The sequence below is a fragment of the Pleurodeles waltl genome, chromosome 9 (genome assembly GCF_031143425.1).
Source record: "Pleurodeles waltl isolate 20211129_DDA chromosome 9, aPleWal1.hap1.20221129, whole genome shotgun sequence".
Lineage (NCBI taxonomy): Eukaryota > Metazoa > Chordata > Amphibia > Caudata > Salamandridae > Pleurodeles > Pleurodeles waltl.
Window position 1 is genome coordinate 912,852,248 of NC_090448.1, and position 23,410 is coordinate 912,875,657.

The 23,410-nt window shown below is 46.3% G+C and overlaps 1 protein-coding gene across 2 annotated transcripts in view; it reads right to left on the reverse strand.

Moving 5' to 3' along the window:
• The window catches only part of ATG2B (autophagy related 2B), an 860,766-nt gene that overhangs the window by 123,612 nt on the left and 713,744 nt on the right, over positions 1–23,410 (reverse strand). For both annotated transcript variants that reach the window (XM_069208269.1, XM_069208268.1), the window contains exons 37-38: positions 16,667–16,736; positions 325–407 (exon numbers count right to left, since the gene is read on the reverse strand). In XM_069208269.1, the coding sequence (XP_069064370.1) occupies positions 325–407; positions 16,667–16,736 (153 nt within the window). The remainder of the gene's footprint in view (positions 1–324; positions 408–16,666; positions 16,737–23,410) is intronic.

Below are 23,410 nucleotides of genomic sequence, written 5' to 3' on the forward strand. Positions count from 1 at the left end.
CCTATTTGTAGTTGCAACCTTAGGGAATCGCAAAAAATTGTGGTTCCCTACAATGGGACTGCAAATGCCTTTCATACATTCAGAAAGGCTATATTGCATTCGAAAACTGTGGAATTTTGCGATTCGTACCATTTGCGAATGAAAACTGCTTTGCTACATCTGGCCCAAAATCTCTGTACCACAAGTCACACAATGAACTAGATCACACATTAACCAACCCAGAGGTTTACACCTTTTTCATCAGCACTGTAATACAGTTTGCAGAAAAGTATTTAAAATCACAATTCATTTATGTTTGTAATAAAAATGGTAGTGTGCCCTTACCCATGACGATAACACAGTCTCTTTAGCTTGAGTTCAGAAGAGTTCAGTTGAGCAAGCCCAATGAGAATTCCAGCTAGGGTACCCTACACCAAAAATAATGGGTAAAATAATCAACATCGTCCCCCTACAATACATACAAACACACAATAAATTTGACTGCTTCAGTATCCCCTGGAACATCAATATACAACTGTCTCTGTATTGAATAACTTGAGTCACAAGAGACAAGAACCATACATGTATTTCCAGACCAGCTAAAAGACCTGATTTTACACAGAAAAATGATTAGCATCAAACTTTGTATTTAAAGAAATTAAATCACATTCCAAAATGAAACAAAACAAGGTAAATTTAAACGTAATTTAATTCTGTCTATTAAATTGATTACTGACATGATGTTAGGAAATCCCCCAACAATATCAGCTGCTTCCAAACTCATTATTCATGTTTGCTTTCATTACTTGCTGTTGTTCCTAATGCTGTAGTTTTAATGTTTTCTAGTCAATTTTGTCGTGTGTGATCCCTAGTATGCTTTGTTTTTTTCTTCTTTTTTGTACTCTTACCATCATTTCTTCATTGTTTTAGCTCATCTTACCTTTTTAATCCATCCTTTGCTCCCTTTCTTTCATACCTTTGCCTCCATCGTCCTTGCTTTCCACCCACTTTAAACATGTGGGGATAGCCCATCTCTTCCGAATTTCCACTACCACTTCACTATTACCCACTCTGACTCAGCTCTACCATCCCCTTCTTTGCTATTTTACATGCAGGGCCTTAGAATAGAATTACGTTTCATTCCGCTGTTTTGTTAACTAAGCAGCATTATATTCGAGACCCATACATTGTTCGAAAATGAGGGATATGTGTAGGAATAGCAGTACAGATCCATGGCATTTGACTGTGACATACAGCAGAATTAAGTATTACAACATTATAACGAAACGCAGTGAGATTTGTTTTCACTTACTTGGACTACTTCTTTTATGTCCGTCGGTTAGGGAGACCACATTAGAAGCTCCAGAAAGCCAAGGTAGCTTACTGTGCATAAAGATCTGATAGAAATTAAATCTAAAACAATATAACAAAGAAATTAAGAACCTGACGGAGTTAGTCTTCTGAAGATCCCCTGTAAAAGCCTGACCGGTACACTTTTGAACCAATGTTAAGGTAAGTACAATGTTGCACACGAAGTGGCATGGCTCTCGGAGGATCTGTGGCAAGCCACAACTACTGCTATCCACAAGGTCACTAAACACCTGGAAGGCTGTTCCTCCTGCAGGCCTATCTTATTATCAAATACAGAGGCAAATATCCTTGCCAAAGTATTGGCAATGCAGCTTTCGTGAGTGACTGTGAGCTTGGTCCAACCAGGATCATACCTGGGAGAAGTTTGAATTTGAGGAGGATGTTTAGATGCCTGGTGCACATGGAGGTGGCAGTGTAGCCAACAGCCGCGCTGCCACTGGACCCTAGTATTGCTTCTAACGTGATAAATTATTTATTTTTACCGTTGGAAAGGATGAAGTTCATACCCAAGTACTTAAAATGTGTGAGATTGCTGTACCGGGACTCCACAGCCTGCATTAGAGTTAACAGGGCCTACTTGAGGTTGCTGAACATGGGGAGTGGTACAAGACAGGGCTTTTCCCTTTCCCTCATGATCTTTGCTTAGCAATCGAACAGTTTCCTTGCTGGGTGAGAGAGGAAGCCCTTGTGAGGGGACTGCAATAGGAAACAGGGTAGGAGGTAAGGATCTTAATGTATGTGGATGGCATACTTCTATAAGTGACAGACCTGGAGCTCTGTATTGACAGGCTTAAGCAGCTGATACAGAGTTTCAGGAAATGTACTGGGTTTCACATCAATTGCCTCAAATCCGGGATCTATGCCCTCGCATCAAGGGCCCCTAGGGGACCGCATGTAGGACATATACGGATCTAGCCTTTGCAAAACATGCCTTATTGTGTCCCATGGAATTCTTTTGAAATGCAGAATAAGAGCTAAGGCAGCTCTAGTGGAACAAGGGGACCCCCCCCCACCCAAAAAAAAAATTGCCCTGATAAAACTGTCACATGGGGTATGGGGGGTGGTATTGTCCCCAAGACGTTCTAACATACTACTGGGCCTCACAGCTGGTAATGATTAGGTGTACCCACCACTGGAAGAACCATCAGTTAGACTTGATAAGTACTGGATGGATCTGAGGGGATACCTGGCAGCTTTATATGGGAAGCAGCTTAGACAAAGGTGGCCAATGCACATACGTGTGGTCCTTCAGACTTGGGAAAGGGGGACTAAGGGCCAGAAGTAGCAAAGACTTTGCGACTCGCAAACGGCGAAAATCGGCGTTTGCGACTCGCAAATGCGTCTTTGCTATGTTGAAATGCATTTTGCGAGTCGGAACCGACTCGCAAAATGCATTCCCGACTCGCAAATAGAAAGGGGTGTTCCCTTCCTATTTGCGAATTGCAGTCGCAAATGAAAGCACAGTTACCATCCACTTGAAGTAGATGGTAACCCAGGACCCCTTCCCCTTTGTGTCTGGCAAAAAAAATAATTTTTCAGGGCAGGCAGTGGTCCAAAAGGTTTCGGTTTTATTTTCAAAGTGCAGCTCGTTTTCCTTTAAGGAAAAAGGGTTGCACATTGAAAAAAAAAGACTGCTTTACTTAAAAGCAGTCACGGACATGGTGGTCTGCTGTTCCCAGCAGGCCACCATCCCCGTGAGTGCCCTGAATCGCTATGGGGTCGCAAATTGCGACCCACCTCATTAATATTAATGAGGTGGGTCTTTGCGACCCCATAGCGACTCGCAGAAGGTGTCTGAGACACCTTTCTGCATTCCAAATTGAGGGTTGCAATTTGCGAGTCGCTGGGACTCGCAAATTGCAACTCGCAATTTGGAACCTTGCTACATCTGGCCCTAAACGTCTTGGATGGCACATCGTCTTAACAAAACAGACTCCACTCTGGGACGCACCACGACTGCCTGACACGGGTAGCATGACTAGCTTTGGGGTATGGGGCCTAATTGTTATAATTAAACTGGGGGATATTTGTGGAAGGGGCACTCTGAAGGCATTTCAGGTCCTAAAAGAGGAGTATGGAATGCTGCAAAGTGAGGTCTTTAGATATACTACACTAGTATATGCATTGTAAAATTGACATACCGGTGGGCAGTCCTGATGAAGAGATCAGTTCCCCTGGAGGATAGAAGTTCGATGGAAACACTGACACAAAAAGCAATCTCACATACATACAAAAAACAGCTATCATGTCAGATAATCTGGTTGAACTACCAGTGAAGTGGCAGTGATGCCTGGGGGAAATAACAGACGAGGACTAGTACAAGCCCATACAGGGATCTGAGGAAGCAGTGACCACGGCTGGGTACCACTTGGTGCAACTGAAGAAGTTACTGTCCTTCTTTAACACCTTTTCTGGCAGAGACTCTGTCTAATTAAAGATTCCTCAACTCTGAATTTCTCCAGGCACTAGACTGGATCCTTAAACTTTAGTAGCAATTCCCTCACATGTTGACAAGTTGCATTGTGTGACTCTGCATCAGGTCCCTTCCACTCCCAACTGGCACACCGAACACCAGCGCAGTGGTAGATGCCTTCGCTCTGGTGGAGTGCGCTTGCACGCCTGCTAGTGACTGCTTTTTGCCCAACCCAATTCATCTTTGTGCAGAATACAATCCATCTATAGATGGTCCTATTCTGCAGTGCTTCTCCTTTCTTGTCCCCACAGAAAGTGATTGGTTGGTATTCTTGCCAGTACTGACGAGTTCAATCCACATAGAAGCTAAACGCTCTTTCATGGTTTAGGTGATGAAGCCGTTACTCCTCCTTAAAGGTGAAGCAGTGCATAGAAATTCAGTACGGTGATGGATTGCTCTAAGTGTGAGGGCGTGACTACCTTGGGCAGGAAAGCCGTTTTCTGCCGGAGGATGTATATGGTGGGACTACTGATAGCAGCAGAAGTTCAACCACTCACCTGGCTGCTGTCATGGTGATGAGGAATGCTATTTTGATGGTAGGTAGGTGGACTGGAGAGTGCAGCTGTGCATTGGTTTAAAAAGTGCACATCGTGTAAGTGAGCACCAAATTAAGGACATTCTACTGCATCACAGATGGTGCTGACGGGAACATGAAGTTCAGCCACTTCAAGAAACACATCACAACTGGTGACTTGAAGAGGGATGGCTGATTAAGTAAACGTAAGAAGGCTAAAAGAGGTGAAAGGTAACCTTCAACTATTGTCCCAGCAAGCCCTGCTGTGCAAAAAGCATGCAAAATTGAAGAACACAGATAACTGTGCATTCTGGGTTGTGTGAGATGAAAAGAACATCGGACAACAAACTTCTAGCAGTGTCCTGAGTAAACAGATTTGGTAGAAGGATGTTTGGCTGCCAAGATGACATCAACCAATTCAGGAGGAAGGTAGAAAGCTGTCAACTGTCACCGCTCAATCTCCATGAGTGGAGGTATAGGTTGTGCAGGCTGGGCTGTAAGACTCAGAATTTTCTTTAAATTCTTTTATTGAAATAAAAATGTCAAAACACTTACAATGCAGCCAGGAAAGACCTCAAACACTTTGGTACAGTCATAAGCATTACATGTTGGCAAGAGAATGAAGCATTATAAATCATGTAAGGTTACTGTGCAATCAATATGGAGACATAAGCACTTGCTGTGGTGCACAATACTGGTATAATAAATAATAGGCCCACTCGATACATAGAAATGCATTTGCAGTGCACTGAGCATATAGGAGTTAATTAGAGAGACATTGAGAACTTTAATTAAACCTCAGTATTATCTGTTATGTCAAAAGCATTACACGTAATCAGGATTACTATTCCTCGGCTAGGGGCATCTCCTCCCTCCGCTTCCCCTGTCTCCTTGCCCACTAGATAAATCTGGTAGCAGAGCAATGATTTCTCTGTCGGTTCTGCGGTGGTAGCAGTTCATTGTATGTGTTAGTTTGTGTGTTGGAGTATATCACATATGTGTGCCAATCTTTGATAGTGGGCCGCAAGCCCATCTAACAGCTTCTCTACATTTTGTGAGCAGCAACCCACTGGCCACCAGCCGCCTAACCTCACCGTCTACATCTCTATCATACCCCAGCAGTGCAAGCATCAGTGAGAATTCCAGAGTCACCCTAGTGATGTTCTCCAGCTCCTTAAATACTGCTTCCCAGTATTTAAGTATTCCACAGCAAACCCATGCCATGTGTGTGAATCCAGCCACTCTCTCACCACACCTGTGACATTCTGCATACCTGAACAAACATTCTGGAGTGTAATATACCAGGTTGATATATTTGAAATGTATCATCCTATGCCTAACATTTAAAGGGATGGTCTGTAGCACTGAGCAGCAATATTTCTATTGACTATCTCCTATTGCGGCACCCAGGTCTGCACGCCTATTGTGCAAAGGCGTAAAGTCTCACCACCAGTCCATTTGGGACCTCCTTTTGAAGCAAGGCAGACAGCGCTGGCATGTCAGGTGGTTCAAGGAGGCTGGTTCCCAAGAGTTGCTGCAAAGTGTGTCTAGCTCTATAATAATGGTAGAGGGTGAGAGCAGTAGGTGACACACTTCGTTCCTGAATCGTCTCCCAGGAGCACATTATGGCGTCTTGAAAGAAATCACTCATGGTATCTAACCATAATGTGCGGAAGGCACTGCACGGCTCCCCTCTCCCCACCTATAGGGAACCAGGAGCACCAGGAAACAAGTGTATATGTTGAGTACAGTAATTAGCCAGCCTGGCCATTCCAGAAAGCTATGCCATGCACAGGTTGTGGCATTTAAAGAGTCAAAAGTGCCATATATCCGTTTTGGAGTCTCAAATCATTTGTAGGGCAGTGTGTGGGGATGTGTTGCATCCCACTCTAGGTATAAATGAGGTAATTCTTGTGGACCACGAATCCAATAATGAGCAAACATACTTTGTGCCACTTTATAATATGACTAAATCTTAGCGTTGAGGTCCCCCATGTCATAGGGCAACTTGAGAAGTTCCCAGCGAACTCTCAGTTGTTTACTCGTCCAGGTAATTTAACCAGGAGGGACAGTATATTATCAAATACCGCTCAAGTCAATAATAGCGGAATGTTCTGAAATAGGAATACAAATCTGGGCAGCACTACCATCTTCATGATAGCTTCACAGTAGCAATTTAATCCAACGCACGTCAACAGCATCCGATAATTTGTGTATCGCCCTACCATAATTATCAAGCATAACTGCTGCTGGTCTGTGAGAAACTGAATACCTAGGTAACGGATTGACTCTGTCATCTATTGTAGGGGGTATTCCAATGGTAGAGGCTTCATAGCTGGAGTAAGGGGAAAAATAATAGTTTTGTCCCAATTTATACAAAGACCAGAAAAAAAAACCAAATCGCACCACTTCATGCAATAATGAGGAGAGATTTTTCTACGGGTTACGTATGTAATGCAGGGTATCGTCTGCGTACGCCGAAATAGTAAGACTGTAACCCGGGAAATGAAGTCCTCTGTGTCTGTGGTATTCATGGAGTGCAAATGCCAATGGTTCCGCAACCAACACATATAGTAATGGGGATAGAGGGCACCCTTGTCTGGTGCCTCTAGTGATTTCTATGGAGGCAGAGATGATCTCATTGAGCCAGGGGTCGGTAGAGTGCCTTCACCAGGCACAAGAACACCTCTCCTACACCTATGCGGCACAGCATAGCTAACATGAATCCCCACTCGACCAAATCAAATGCCTTTTCTGCATCCAAAAAGACTGCTGTCACCCAAATATTCGGGTCGATTCTCTGCACCGAACAGCATTCTAAGGTTGAATGAGAGACTACTACATGGGGCAGAACCCACTTTTTCCGTCCGTACCACCCCGGTAAGAACAGAAAGAGCCTATTAGCTAATACTTTAGCATAAAATTTAGTATCTATATTTAGTAGAGAAAACGGTCTGTAAGACAAACACTGGTTTGGAGATTTAGCAGGTTTTAGTAACTTTACTATGAGGGCCTCCCGCATAGTTGCTGGCATTACCACTGATTCGACCATCTCCACAAACAATGTGGCCAGGCATGGGAATAAAATATCTTAGTAGGCTTTATAAAAGGCTACAGTAAGCACACCAATACCTGGTGCTTTACCAGACTGCAGATCTTTGAGTGCCTTGCGTACTTCTGTCGGCTGTAGCAGTGCCATTAAATGTTGTCTGTGCTTAGTGGTGAGCCATGTCATGATTAAACGTTCTAAATAATCTGTAGTTTGCCAGTCATCATAAGAAATTCTTGACTTATAGAAATCTGCCTAATATCACCAGAATCTGTCAGTTATCTGTTCCAGATGGTGAATCGGATGTCCTTGCTCGTCCTGAACTTCCAGGAGCACCCCGACTCCCTACTGGGGCGCAGCAATGCCGCAAGCGTGGCACTTGGGCGCGCTCTCTCTCTCCGTAAGTATGGGCTATGGCATATTTCCCTAATTGATGGATTTTACTCTCTGCCATCTCATTGAATTTGTACACTTTCATCCTAATGTCACCAGGTGGATGATTGTTTTTTGAGTCTTGGTGTTTGCACTCTAAATCCGCTATCTCCCTCTCTAGGAGACTCAGCCGGCCTCTTAAGGGCATGAGGACCTGTCCGGGTAAACTCCTAATATAGACCTTGAAGGTCTCCCACACAGTGATGAAACTGTTAACAGAGCCAAAATTTATATGGAAAAAATCCTCAATAGCCTGGGCCAGTTAATCTCTGAACCCTGTATTTAGTATGTAATATGGGGAACTGCCATGTGAAAGCCACAGCCCTCAGAGTGTGAAGTTCCAGTTCCTGCAGCACTGGGGAATTATCAGAGCAGGATTGTCTGTAATGGTTCACAGTTTCACACCCTTGGTAAGAGTCTTCTAGAAATTAGCCAAAAATCAATGCATGTGGGTGTGTGTCATGTACTGAAGAGTAATGTGTGTAACCGGTCCCTGTGGGAGATCTATATTGCCAGATGTCGATGAGGGAAACTCTGTTCACAATATCTATCAGGGCAATCAATTAGTGTCATACTGAATGGCATCACAGTATCAAAGTTTCAGTTCCTAGGGTAGGTCTCCCCCTGAGGGACCTGAGGCACAGAACTGAGGTGCGAGGGCCAGTCTGTGTTTCCTTGCATGTCCCCATCTCCTGACAGTGCCAAATTCTGTGTAGCACTACGGTCCCCTGTAGCTGTTCAACGCTTCAAGAACTGCTGTAGTTGCTTGGTATCACTAAAAAACAGCACTTTGCCATCTGCCATAACCCACAGCCTAGAAGGGTAGAGGATACTGTAGGCAAATTGAAGCTTGTATAATTGTCTATTGGCTGGTAGAAATAGCTGTCCTGCTGCGTGAAATCTGGATACAGCTAAATTTCAGAGTCTTCATGGCGTAGGGTCTTTTACTCTCATGCCTTCCGTAAGGCCGCATCGCAAGTCCCTATAGTTCAAAAGTCTCACTGTCACAGGCCAGGGACTGGCTCCCGGGACCAGGCAGGGTGCAGGAGAGCGATTGGCGGCTCTTCTACGAACATCTCTGAGAATGTTTCCTAGCCCAGCAAGGTGACGAGAAGGTGCTCTATATATCACTCCATGTCACTGATGTTTGTAAATTCAGATATTCCCACTATGCGTAAATTGTTCGTGTGCGAGCGGGCCTCTAAATCCTCCACCTCAGCCTGCAGAGAGAAGAGTAATTTGTCAATTTTTTTGTGCTATGGAGAGTACCACTTCTCTGCCCTCGGCCTCAGAAATTTGACGCTCGGCAGCATCAATGTGTTCCAACTGTTTATCTAATCTTTCAGTCATTCTATCCATCTAGAAGGGCAGCCCATCTATTTTACCATCAATAGCAGCAAGACTCTGTTGCATGGCAGTCAGTATTTGTTTCAGGCCTGGGTCACCGGTAGGCTCAAATTCCTCCAGGGGTAGTCCCAAGTCGCCTGCGGCCCCCTCATGAGACCTGGTGCTTTTGCGTTGGTCAAACTGCAATTTTGATTGTGATTTGTCAGTTTTACCAATCTCATCAGCCACAAGTGTGTAGCAGGGCAGGTAAGTTTTGTTAATAGTGGTTGCTCCTGAGGTTAACACCCACGTCAACCAGGAGTCTAGCACCCAGGCAACTGCGTGTGTCTCTAAAATCAGCATCAGAACCTTTTGGCTACTGTTGCGGCAAGGATGTGTACCCTGACAAGTGAATAAACATCATTGCCTGTAGCATTGCAGAGTCTCGGCGTGTGAGCTTAAGGGAGTTATAATGTGCTGGTGGTATATCTGTCTTAGCACCAGTAGTGCCTTTCACGAATGCCACTGAAGGAATAATGGCCAGTAAGATGAGCAATGCTGCATACCAATGTCATACCAATGTCTTTGGGCTGCTGAAATTAACATTCCCAAGCAGAAGCAACCACACGGCAGCCTCTCAAAGGCACTAGGCGTTCAGTCGCCAGCTCTATGTGCTAAGGCATATCGCAGTGGTATCCAGTCTTGGTGTGTTGCCCACGGCCTCTCGGTGTTCCCTAACTATGTCCCAATGGCAATTCAGGCTGCAGAGGCACGGTATTCCCAATGCTCCAGTCCCCACTCACCAGGGTAGCAGGCATGCCCATGCGACAGCCCGGGCTTCAGATCCCCAGGGGAAGGGGTGTGATTAACAGCAGTATGGAAATCACCAAACTACAGCAACCACCTCCTCTATAGCCGCAGGCTCGGCATTCGGGGTAGGCCGTCCCACTCTCCAGCATCCGCATCCCATGCCCACGCACCAGTGCAACTAATTTGGCCCCAGCACACAGTTGGCGCACTTCTCACAAGGGTGTCCCCCTCTGACTTTCCAGAACCACCACCTGGAGCCAAAAGGCAGTCTCCCCACTTCCAGTGTCACTCCTTCAGAGTCCCCACAATACTCCAGAGGCGATGTAACATAATACAGGCGAATGGCACCTCGACAAGTCACGGCTATTGATGACCCATGGGTATCAGGACTATGCAGGATAGATGGGTGGTTGCCGGAGCATGATTAAGTTGCAGCCATTTTCCAGCCCGGTAAGTTCCACCCTCCCTGCAAGACTTGCTAAGCGACAGAAGGTCCTCCTGAAGGTGCAGCCAGATCATGGACATGTGCTTATGGTCAGAAGTTCCAGATACCACAACTTTCTTACCCAGCCCAGAGCCACAAGGATGACTTGGGCCTGGTCTTTCATGAACTTTTTCAGTACTCTTATAAGGAGGGGAAGGAGCGGAATGGTGTACAGGAGTCCTGATCCTCAATGCTGACGAGAAGGCGTCTCCAAGGAACGACTGTCTTAGAACTCCAATGCTCTAAAAATGTTGAGACACTGTTTTTTGTGGTGGTGAAGCGATATAGCCAGTGTTCTCCCCATTCTAAGAAGATGTGCTGTGCTACCTCTGAGAGTGACTGTCATTTGTCATCTGCTAAGCACCTGTGGCTGAGGTCGTCCACCCTGGCATTTAAAGATCCTGCTAGGTGCCGCACAATCACAGAGATGACCTGAGAGTTTGGCCACTTCCAGAACACAGGGCCTCTTGGCACAGGATCCATGACTCACTCCGTTTTTTGCACTACCAAATGGCGGTTGTTTTGTTTGGGAGAGCTTGCACCGCTATTGCCCCTGATAGTCGGGAGGAAAGCTTTCAGTGACAAGCAAATCACTAGCAACTACAGCAAGCTGATGTGGAAGAGGCATCCACTCGAGGCCAGAGTCTTCTGACCTCCACCTCTCCCAGGTAACATCCCCAACTCAGCAAAGATGCACCCATCACAACTGTTAGCTCTGGATGTGATAGAGAGAGGAGTCTGCTACCGTTCTAGTCTCGGTCAAGCAGCTACCACTTGAAAATGTTCGGAGTCTCCTCCGATACCTGGATAGACTCTGATGGTTTACTTTACTCCTGGGCAAAGTAAGACGTCACATCCTACTGCAGTGCCTGCATGAGCCACCTGGTGTGGTTCACAAGTAGCACACAGGAGGCCAAGAGATCCTGAAGTCTCTAAGCTGCTCTCACTGAGAGCTAAGTCAAGGGTTGAAATATCATGATCACAGCCTGAATGTCCTGGACTCATTGAGGCAGAGGGATGGCTTTGAAAGGCACTGTATCCAGGATGGCTCCAATGAAAGATAGCCGTTGGGAAGGAGTCAGGTGTGACTTTGGCACACTGATGGAAAAACCATAAACAAGCCTGCCTTCAGCAGTCAGTTGTCAAGGTATGTGAAGACTGGTATGCCCATCCTTCGCAGATGGGCTGCACCACTACCATCACCTTTATGAACATCTGGAGTACACTAGTAAGGCCAAAGGGGAGCACATTGAAGTGAAAGTGCTCTTGGCCTACCTGAAACCACAGGTAACATTTTTGTGACTGCAGCCTAGGGATGTGAAAATATGTACCCTGCAACACCAACAGTCTTCTGGATCAGGACAGACCGAACTTGAGCCATGGGGAACATTCTGAACTTGTCCTTCTGGAGGAAGAAGTTTAGAGGGTGAAGGTCTAGTATGGGATGGAGGCCTTTGTCCTTCTTCAGCATCAAAACATAACGGGAACTGCAACCAGTCCTGATTTCTGACACAGACGCTCTCTGTATTTCTCTCTTGGGATGGGCAAGTGGTCCTACTAGAGGTGTGTAAGTGGCATATCCAGAGGATAGAACAGCAAGAGTATGGTGTAACTGTTTTGCACGATCAGGAACATAGATTGATTAGACAGTTTGCTACTATAGCAGAGAAGGTGAAAGGTGATGTGACTCCCTGCTGGCTGATCATGCACAGCCAAGGGCAAATTAAAGTGGTTTGGCAACGACTGCATGAGATAGAGTTGTGGTCTGAGTAGCACATTGCCCTTTGGTGTCTAGGCACTATCAACTGGATGCTCACCTCAAAAAGGCTGAGAGTCTTGTTATTATCAAGGCCTGCATAAGAGTTGCTTCTGCTGGTAGCTCCTACCGAGATGGGTGCTGTTGTTGGGGACACTGCTGAGCAGGCTAGGCAAGACTGAGAGAGTGGGTGGGGGCACTGTTCTCTTTAAAGTGCTCAAAGTTTGAGTCCGCCTTCTCTCTAAACACCCTAGAGCCATAGAAAGGGCATGTCCATTAAGCACAGCGGCATGTCTGAGGAAAAGTCCATGGAGCGAATCCAGCGGTATCTCCTAAGCACTGTGGTGGTTTGCCAGCTGTACTACCTAGACAGTTGGTAGTGTCCAGGAGAGATTTGATTGAATATTTTGTCGCATCACATCCATCCAAAATCTGACATAGCACGGTTGTGGGGGCATTACTCTGATAAAGCTAGCAAGATATCTGCCACCTTGTACTACAGACGCATGAATATCTTCCCAGGAGACAGAAGGTGTTTAGTGACTTAAGGGCAAGGCTGGCCGAAGAGAAAACTCCCTTAACGAATGTTTCCATCCACTATTACTATTTTAGATTTGACCGCTAGAGTGGCCAGAGTGAGGTCTATTACTTCAGCAGCTAGTCCTTATAACAGTGGCAAAGGAGGCAGATTCCTTAAAAGCCCTTGCCGGAGTTCAGGAAAAAAGGCCAGTATGTGACATAGTTTTAAGACGTCTGGCCATCATCATTCAGAGCCCTCTCCATAGACAGCTACTCCATCATCAAAACGTAGAGTCTGGGTCTGAGTGGCCATAATACTGGGGTCTCAAATGACTCCATCTCCGACTCATAGTCACCGAGACAGCGACACAGCTGGCAGGTCGAACTCGAGACAATCCACACATCAATAGAATTGCGCATCACCAATGAAATTAGGCCTTATGTTGTTTTATGTTTATTGGTTATCCATGTAATCCCTTATTCATTGTGATAACTTGCCTTTGATTCACTTCCTTTGAATTGGACACTTACTGTACAAGAAACATTGCAGACTACTTTTATCCTGTCTCACTGAACACCATGCTTTATTGTATGAAAACTTTCAAAAGAAAGATGGGAAATAATATTGTCGATGTGTGGGTGGTGCAGCAGGACTTGCGGAGTCCAACAAGACTATCTGCTTCATTTCTGGCATCAGTGAAGTTGATACTGGCTTTAAGTGGTGGACCTGTAGCATTGCCTTAAATGGTGTGGAATCGCTGTCCGTGAAGAGTTGGGACAAAGCGGGATCAGTGGTTGCAAGGGCTCCACTTAAGGAAACTGTCTCTACGACCAAGAGGTGCCTCGCTCGTGGTGTGGCTGGTAGGAGCAGTGGGATGGAGAGTCCTGTCTGAGATTTTTATGAGACTTGTTGGACTTACCTGAGTCGCATGACTTAGGTGAAGACCTCTCGCGGGAGCAACCTCGGGAACGAGGACTGTTTCTTTTCTGAGCTCTGCAATGACTGACAGTCTAACGTTTTGGACGAGCTTCTTTTTCATTTTTCTGACATCACTCCCACAAATGTAAGGTACCGAGGCACCAGGGCAACCTTCATGGGAGTTGGTGGCCAACATCTGTCGATTCGAGGACCAACACGTTTTAAACCTTGTTGTTTTAGGGGAAGAAAAACTACAAACTGCGAAGACATTTTTGAGGGGAAAATCTCAGTCAAAAAGTAACAAGGTTTAGAAGCTGTACACCCACATTGGAGGGCACGGAAATAAAGGAACTAATGTCAGGGGGTGGAGGGGGCGCAGATCTTAGGTTGATGACATCATGTCTGGGGTGCGAAGGACCTGACACCAAGCCGCACAACCTCACTTGTTGACATACAAGGGAATTGGTGCGTAAGTTTCCGGATCCAGTCTGGCACCAGGGAAAATTAAAAATGAGGAGGAATCTGTGGTAAGATGTCTCCATCAGAAAAATATCATACATAGAATTTCTTATACCAGGGTATTGTTCGTAAAAATCAGACAAGCATGTTTTGATGTATGTCTACGAGGATTTGGCCTACTGGGTATGTTCATTCACATCATATGGGAGTGTGGCGGGATTCAAGAGTCCTGGGACAGACTACTCAAATAAGTCTGATGTGTCAACATTCAGTTGCTCAAAAAAAGAAAGCTGACTCAGAAATATGAGGGGGACATGGCGAGTAATAAATATCAGACGCATTCTGTAATTTGGGACTAGTTGTGAGACTAGTTGTAGCTGGGCGAAACACTGCCAGACAATAGAGGGCTGCTCTCCCATCAACAGCCAACCAATGGAGCAAGGATCTGGATGGGTGATGATCCCTCTCCTTGACCCCTGGGCCCTGGCCCTGGGATGGAAAGGTGGGGCAATGAGGCATGGGATAGATCTTGTGGGCCGGATACAGGTCAAATAATTTTTCCTTGCATATCTCGGGACCCACGTTAGGCCGATCCTTGCAATCTTGGCCACATTTTGCTTTTGCCTTTTCCTCAGGCTTCCTGGCCTCTAAGGTGCACACTGTGCAGGGGCCTGTTTTCACTGGCTCCCTACGCCAGCCTTTCTCTTTTTTCTTGTCCTCTGGATGTTGCTCCTCCTGTGTGGTGTAGAAGTCCAGCTCTTCCCCCAAATGGTTCTTAGAGGGTGTAAACAGACCAGCTTCCCTGGTCCTAGAGCGATCCACTCACCCTGAGGACTTCTATAGGTAGAGACCTTAGTCTATAAGGCTATCAGTGGGTTCTCCTTCGAGCTGTCCATGGCTGCCATTATCTAGTCCAACATTCAGCTCCAACAAAGCACTCTCTCTTCCTTGTGCAAGAGTTTTTAAATTGACAGTTCAAAATGGCACCATCCAGGAGTCACTTGTCACATCTCCTCTGGGGGCCTCCACTTCGCCCCTCACTGACAAACAACACTGCCAGGGCCTTTCCCACCAAAACCTAAAAGAGAAGCACCCTCCTGTGTTGCCTCCAGGGGTCTGAGCTCCCTCCTTTTTTCAGTGGGCCAGGCCTGGCCCTACCCTGGTACACTAGGACAGCTAATAAACGGAAGAACATTTTCTTTACCACCTCTTCCTCCTCAGGAGCTGAATGAAGCACTGTTAATTTCTCCTTTCGTGCAGGAAAGCCTTTGTTCCTTCTGCTAAAGCACAATGTATTTAACTTGACCCAGTTGGTTGACAAAAGGCCTGGGCTCTTATCCTGAGATGAGTCAGAGAAATAGGACAATTCTGGAGGACCGATGAGGTGTAAATGGGTCTGCTTGGGATGCACATATTTCAACTGAGCACACACTTTAATCAAGTTTAATATCTTGCAAGACTTCGTAAGCCAAAGAGGAGCAAAAGTGTGCTTATTTCCCCCATGCAGATAATAAAGTGTCACTGCAGACAAAACAGTTAACCATACAAACCTTTCCTGGAAGTGTTCACTAATATTATAAGACCTACCCCTAGGTCAATATCTAAACCTGCAGAGTCACCTCTGTGCTCAGCAACCTTTGAGCAGGTCCAGGCTGCGCACAACCATAGTCTCACAGCTGTAGCCCATTCACATGTCCACACATGCTCATGTGTAACCAGGCAAGTGCCCCTGACCATTGTTCCTCACAGCAGCCTTATTTTAAAAGTCGGACACTGACAGCAAACATGCACAAGTCAGTTTAACGTGTGATTACTGTTGATGAAACACCAGTAGTTGTGAGGTTCTCCCACAGTAAAAAAACAAAAAAATAAAAAAATAAAGTGATCCAAAAGCAAATCATCTGGGCAGATTAAATGGGCGGAACACATTCCACTACACTTGTGTTAACAACAGGCGGCACAGACATGATAAATCACACTACATAGATTTAAGTTGTACTCTTTACGTTGCTCAATATCATATGTGATCCCATAATGCCGCCCTAAATTTGTTTGTGGCTCAATACACGTTATTATTGGGTTGAGTTGTATTAGTGAAGAAAAACAATCAAAAAAGTTATTTTGAAAAAAAGAATACGTGAGTTCAGAAGACTCCACAATTGAATGAGGAATTTGACTATCACATGCATCCACAACTTTAAATATTCTAAAAAATCAATAAAACCTAAAAACTCTCACGCTAGAAACATACATGAATAACATACATAAAGGCTTAAATCAGGCTTTTGAAAAACTTGTAATTGTGCTGTAAATTCAACACGTTTCCACTCTAACCACAGGAAGATACCCCCATTAAGAGGCTAGCGAAGTGATCCTTTTGCAGTAGTGAGTGTGGCTTTCACAAGTAGTCAAATCACACAGGTGAAGAAACCACAGGGCAATGCAGACCACAGTCCTGGCAAACCTAACCCAGCTGTACAATCTAACTAAAATCTTAAACATCAAATAAAATAGAGAATTTAAGTACAGGGGACACTGTTGCTCAAAAACGTACTCCATAGCTTTTTACACACACCTGATCCATTGATACATGCTTGCCATGATAGTCAAGTCGTATTGGAACTTCTGAAGTGAATCGAAACTCCCTATAAGATAAAAGGAAACAAAAAATGTAAAATGTGTACATTTTGGTGCAACCACAATGGTAATCCCGGCCTTAATTTCCTAACTTCTGTCAGTTGAGAAAACCAAGTTACCTACCATTGGTAACACCCTATCTGGTAGAAACTCTATCTAGCTGAAGATTCCTTACCTTAGAATACACCTCAGGCATCGGGTTGAATCCAGCAACCTTTCGAGCAGTACCTCTGCTCTCCGATGGGTGGTGTTGATTGGTACAGCGTCAGGGGCATCTGCACTGGAAGTGATGGGTGTGGTGCTTACATAGGCGCCACCCCAGCACGCTGATAAAAGTACTTTTTACCATATTTCCACACGATAAGCAAGGATCCACGAAGGATGCTGATAGACCTGGGTGCAGACATTAGGGACCTTACAAGAATTACCTTAGATGGAGAAATCTGTTCACAGAGCACGGAAAATGGGAGGGTCATGAAGGAACCTGTGGTTAGCTAGAGTATCTACCTGATAAGGTTTTAATGAAGGTAAAGTAACTTGTTCTTCTGATAGAGCATTCTAGTTGTAGATTCCTTACTTTAGAATAGATACCTAAGCAATACCTCCCTGGGTCTGCAAACAGATTTAGACCAAGAAGTCCTGAAGGACTGAACCACCAACATGCCTGTCACAATGGACCTGATTGTCTAGGCAGTAGTGCTTGGTAAACGTGTACTCAAACCATCTGCAGTGCAGCCTAACAGATGCTGAGGTCAGAACCAAGCGAGCTAACAACATGGTCACACCTTTGGCTCAGGTGGATTGAGCACGCAAGCCGTCAGGGAGTTCTTGTTTGGCCAGTGCGTAGCAGATTTGAATGCAAAGCACAATATATCTTGAGATGGCTCATTTCTGCACAGCCTTTCCTATCTTTGCCTCAATCAACCTAATGAAATGTTGATTGTCAACCCAAAACTTTTTGGTATGATCGATGTAGAACAATAAGGCTCTTTTAAGGTCCGGACGGTGGAATCTCTCATCCTATCTTGAAGGGTGAGGTAAAGCAAAGAAGGTTTGCAGTGTGATGGTCAGACCTCCTGAAAAGGTGTCACAACTTTCGGTCGGGAAGAGGCATGTGTTTTCAAAACAGACTGTATGGGGAAAAAACTATATAAGAAGAGTGCACTGAAAGTGCCTGCCTCCTGGCCGATGTATTGGCCACCATAAATGACATTTTAATGGTAACAAGGCATAGGGAGCAGTTCTGTATAGACTCAAAGGGCGAGAACTTCAAGAATGTCAAAATTAGGTTCAATGATGAAGGATTTTGGAGGAAAACTGCTGTTGTAGACCTTTCAGAAAATGAGTCACAACAGGTGACTTAAAGAAGGAGGGCTTTTCTGGCAACTGCAAGAACGGTGATAAAGCCAAAAAATACCCTTTAACCGTGCCCTAAGAAAAGCCTTGCCTGCCTACAAAGCAAATAACAGAACTTCAGACAAAGGTGCCGAAAGAGAATCGACATGTTTGGTAGTATACCAAGCCACAATTTGTCCCAATGGCAGGTATATACCGTTAAGGTTGAGGGACACTTTACTGCCATAATGACATCGCAGACATCTGCAAGAAGGTCAAAAACTGTCAAATGTCGCTGCTCTATCTCCATGCATGAAGGCAGAGCAAGTGAAGGTTTGAGTGCAGAACCCTGCCCTGTTGCTGCAACTGGAGATCCTCCTGAGAGTCAGGTGATCAGAGGACCGATGTTCATGCTCAGGAGTTCAGGATACCATATTCTCCAAGCCCAATACAGAGTCACAAGAATGACTTGGGCCAGGTTGTTCCATATCTACTTGAGAACTCTGCGCAGGAACGGTATCAGTGGAACAGCGTACAGGAGGCCTGAGATCCATTCGGGACGAAAAGCGTATCCGTGTGAGAGTCACCCTGGAAATTCCAGCACAGAGAACTGCTGCACTTGCGTGTTCTGGATGGTGGTGAATAGATGTAACCAAATGTATACCCAATCTCTTAAGTGGCCTTGCACCACCTCTGGATGGAGACACCATTTGTAATCCACTAGGCATCAATAGCTGAGTTTGTCCACTCCTGAGATCAGAGAGCCTGTCAGATGTTGATTGTGCAGCTGAGTTTCCACCGGAGACCAGAATCCTTTGATCTCCACCTCGGCCAAATGGTCACCCCCAACGCAAGAGTGACATATCAGTCACTACAGTCACCTCTGGGTTGGGAAGGTAGAGGGGTTCGTCATGTCACCAAATCGTGGTTCATCAGCTACCACTGCAGATGTTTTGTAGTTTCCTCCGAGAATTGCACCATGTCAGAGAGATTTTCCCTTGATACTGCACCCACTGGGACTTCATATGCAACCTGCATATGCCAACAGGTATGTGCGACCAAAAGTATGCAGGAGGCCATGAGGCCTAGCAGCCTCAAAGTCAGTCTGAAACAATGGAATCATATCTCAAATAATACACACTAGACTTGCAGATCTGAAGGATAGAGGCCTCGAAACTGCACTGCGTTCAGAATAGCTCTTATGAAAGGGGGCGTATGGGAGGGAGTCAGGGCTGACTTCAGCAAGTTGATAGTGAACCCCAGCAAATGCAGGAGGTCTGCCATAGTCTGGAGGTGGAAGATGACTGCTTGGAGCGATCCCACCTGCCTCCAACAAATAGTCATCGAGCTAGGGGAAGACTGGAAACCCTGACCTCTGCAAACATGCTGCAACCAAAGCCACCACCTTGGTGAACACCCTCTGGGCTCTGGTGAGGCCACAAATGAGCACAGCAGCTGATAATGCTTGTGGTCCACTAAGAACTGCAGATAACGCCTGTGGGATGGTAGGACGGGGATATGAAAGTAGGAATCCTGCAAGTTCAGGTCCTGTTCACTGTCTATTCTCCACGATCCAAGGCAGACTGAACATGAGCCAACGTGAGCATCTTGGACTTCTCCTTCTTCAGGGAGAAATTGAGGGAGGGCAGATCTTCCCTTCTTGGGCACTAGAAAGTAGTCAGAATAATGACCACAACCTATTTCTAATGCCTGCACTCTCTAGATGGCTCCTTTGGCCAAAAGAGTCAGAACTTCCCAACTGAGAAGGGAGAGGTGGTCCTTCGACAGCCGGTCTGAAGATGGGGGCATTGGTGGAGAGGTTTCTAAGAAAGGGATTGATTAACCCTGTTGAACAATTTGAAGTAACCACTTTGTCAGATGTTATGGACTACCAGAGGGTCAGGTGTCAGATCCTGCCGCCTACTGGTTGCCCATTATGGTAAGAGGGCAAACAAAAGGGGTTTGAGGTTGCGGCAGCCTGGGTGGCAGGGGGATGGCAGACCGGGAAGACCTCCGGCTGCGGGTCCCACAAAGCTTGCAGGAACAGTGTGTTCTACCACAATAAACTGCATAGCCTGTTGGCCTTGGTGTCGGGACTGGAATGGAAGCAGCTGGTAGACTCTACCATTGCCACGGAAGGGGCGTATGGCAGAATGGGGTTGGCATGGGGCCATGAAGAGGCCTACAGGCTAGGCAGTGGCCCAACAGTCCTTATTGCGCTCCAGTCCGGAAGCCACAAGTGCCATTAAAGGGCATGTCCATATGGGACGCCTGGACATCCACCGAAAAGCCAGTAGATGTTGGACAGGCATGGCATCTGAGTGCCACTGACGACATAATCGCTCTGTCTAGTATGCAGTCTAAAGTGAATGGTGAAGGTTGCTGCTTCCCTGCCGTCGGCAATAGCCTGAGACACTATGGCTCACGCCTCATCTGAGACCGTGAGCAGCACTTGCACACCCAAATCCCAAACTGTGTGAGTATATGGGCCCAAGGGGCACGCACTGTTCACTGACTGCAGTGCAAGGCTGGGGAAAGAATACATCCTCTTGGCAAAGGTATTCAAACTCTTGGATCCCTGATCTGGTGAAGTGGAAGGGAGCACAACAGGGCTAACGTTGGATGTGGAGGGCTGGCCCACCAGAAACTCTGGAGTGGGGTGCTGTTTGAGGCAAGCTGGGTCCCTAGGAGTGGGGCAGTGGTTGTGGGCGATTGTCCTGTACACAGGAACCCCTGTGCAGGACTTGACCCATGCTCTGAGCAGGACGTTAGTGAGGGCTTCCTTAAAAGGGAGGAGAGGTTCCATGGGTGCAACTCTCGGCTGAAGCATCTCGTCATGTCTGCCACTGAGGTCTGCGTAAGGTCCATAACCTGGGATGCTCTCCTCACCACCATGGCAAATGAAGTCCCTTTCTCCATGGCCACACTAGGAGGAGAGACCAATTCAATGTCTAGGAAGGTGTTCAAATCACTGGCATCTGCCAGTTCCTCGCACCAGTTGTCTTCAGCCTTATCAAGGGGGTTGGTGTATCCTTAAATATCATCAGATACACCCCAATCATACTTCTCACAAGGCCTGTCAAAAAAAGAAGACCCGACTCACAAGGTCAAGTTCTGGTCAGTGAATGAAGTCACTGGAACAGGCTACGGGGAAGGTCATGCTCTCAAAACCAGTGTCGTTGTGGACCCAGGACTTGATCCAGGGTGCCCAACTGGCGCCAATGAATGGCCTGCTAGCAGGAATCCGGTGTGGGCTCCCACCATGAGGCCCAAAGGTTTTCAGGAGGGGTTGGCCCATCCAAGTATGAGGTGATGGCCTCATGAAACTCTTGTAACTGGACAGGAGCACCTCCAGCTCCGGGGAAGTCGGATTGGTGTGCAACGGACTCAGAGACAGGCTCCTTGCTGATGTGTGGAAGTGGAGCATAGGGTTGCATCATTCCTGCACTTCGTCCGATGACTTGGACCAGTGTTTCTAAGTCGAAGAATGCTTCAACTTCTTAGACTTTTTGTGGGACTTACACAACCACTTAGAAGGCCCACAAATGCCATTTGATTAATTTGGCCAGTAGGTTGCAGGACGCCAACAACCTGAAGAGCCTCAGAGTCACCCGCACTGAGATCTAGGACTGAGGTTAAGAGTCTGAATGTCTTGGACTCTCCACTCTGGTGAAAGGGAAGAAAACAATACAATAGCCAGAACAGTTCCGATCTACGAGAGTATCTGTGAAGGAGTCGAGTGCGACTCTGGTATGTTGATGGTGAACTCCAAAGACTACAGGAAGTCTGCAGTCTGGGGATGATTTAGGACTGCCTGGGGCAAGCCTGCCTTGAGCAGCCAGTCATCGAAGTAGGGGAAGACTGGCGCCTCCGACCTCTGATGGTGTGCTGCGACTACCTGCATCACTTTTGGGAACACACAAGGGATACTAGTGAGGCCAAAAGGGAGCACTACAAACGGAAAATGCTCCTGGCCCACTGTGAACAGCACATAGTGCGTGTGGGCCTGCAGAACAGGTATATGAAAATGGCCCCTTTCGCCACAAGGGCCTGAAATTCCTACTGTAAGATGGACAGATGGCCCTACGTTAACCAGCACTGAAGGTGATGGAGGCCCTACGTTAACTAGCACTGACGGTGATGGAAGATTCGGCAAGACAGAAAGAAATGGGAGGGTCAAGGCTCGATAGACAATCTGGATAAATCACTTGTCAGAAGTGACAGCCTGACACCCTTGGAGAAAATATCAGATGCGGTTTCTGGCAGGATGGCTGTGAGCCAGTGAAGACACACTAAAGTGGTTTTGTGGTGCAGCTCCTGGAGGGGCAGGGGAATGAGGTGTATGTTGATCCTGCTGTCCAGCACTTTGTCTCTCAGAAGCGCAGGCTTAAACACAAATGGGCTGAAAGACCTGCTAGACTGCTGGAGAAGTCTGGTGCTGGCAAAATGGAAAACCTCTACCGTAGCAATGGAGAGGGCAAATTGCAGCTGGAACTATCTTTTGGTATCTGAAAGGCCCAAGGAATGTGGCTCTGCTCTCATTGAACCTTTCCAAGTATAAATCCTCATTTCACCAAAAAAGGAGAGAGCCGTCACACAGCATGTCCGTTAAAGATACCTGGATATCCCCAGAGAAGCCCGCAAACCTCACTCTGGGGTGTTGCCAAAGGGCCACACTAGCACCCATTGCTCACCCTCAGCATCAGTCGTATCCAAACCAGAGTAGATGGCAAATTTTGCTGCATCGCAACCTTCCTGAAGAGACTGAGTAAAGCCACCCAAACGTTATTTGGAAAAGCCAACAAAAAGCGTATGAAACTACCGTCACAGGAAACAGGTGGTATCCACAGATTTGAGGGCCAGGCTGATGGATGGAAAAATGTGTTTCCCAAATGTTTCTATTTCTTTGGTTTCATAAGCAGGTGGAGTAGCATGGAAAGTATAAGGATTCATTTTTCTGGTGGACACCTGTACCTTCAGACTCACAGGTGTTGAACTACCTGGTACAGGGCAATCATCACAAGCAACCTGCCTGTTAACAGGCGAACGATACAAGGTTCTGACCAAAGTGCCCAAAAGAGTATCCATAAGGGCTTCTTTATATGGTAACAGTGGCTCGGTGGGAACCTTATCAGGTTTCAGTATTTTCATCACTACATTAGTCTTTACTTTCATGGTGGCTATTTGTAAATCTAGAACTTCTGCTACCTTTCATGTAATAGCAGCGAATAAGGCGTTTTATACTTTGGCAGGAATGGGTGGGGGAGGACAAGACCTGTATCTGGGGACGTATTCAGCACACTGGCATCCTGAAGTTTTCATACCAGTTGTCTTTGTTATACTGAAG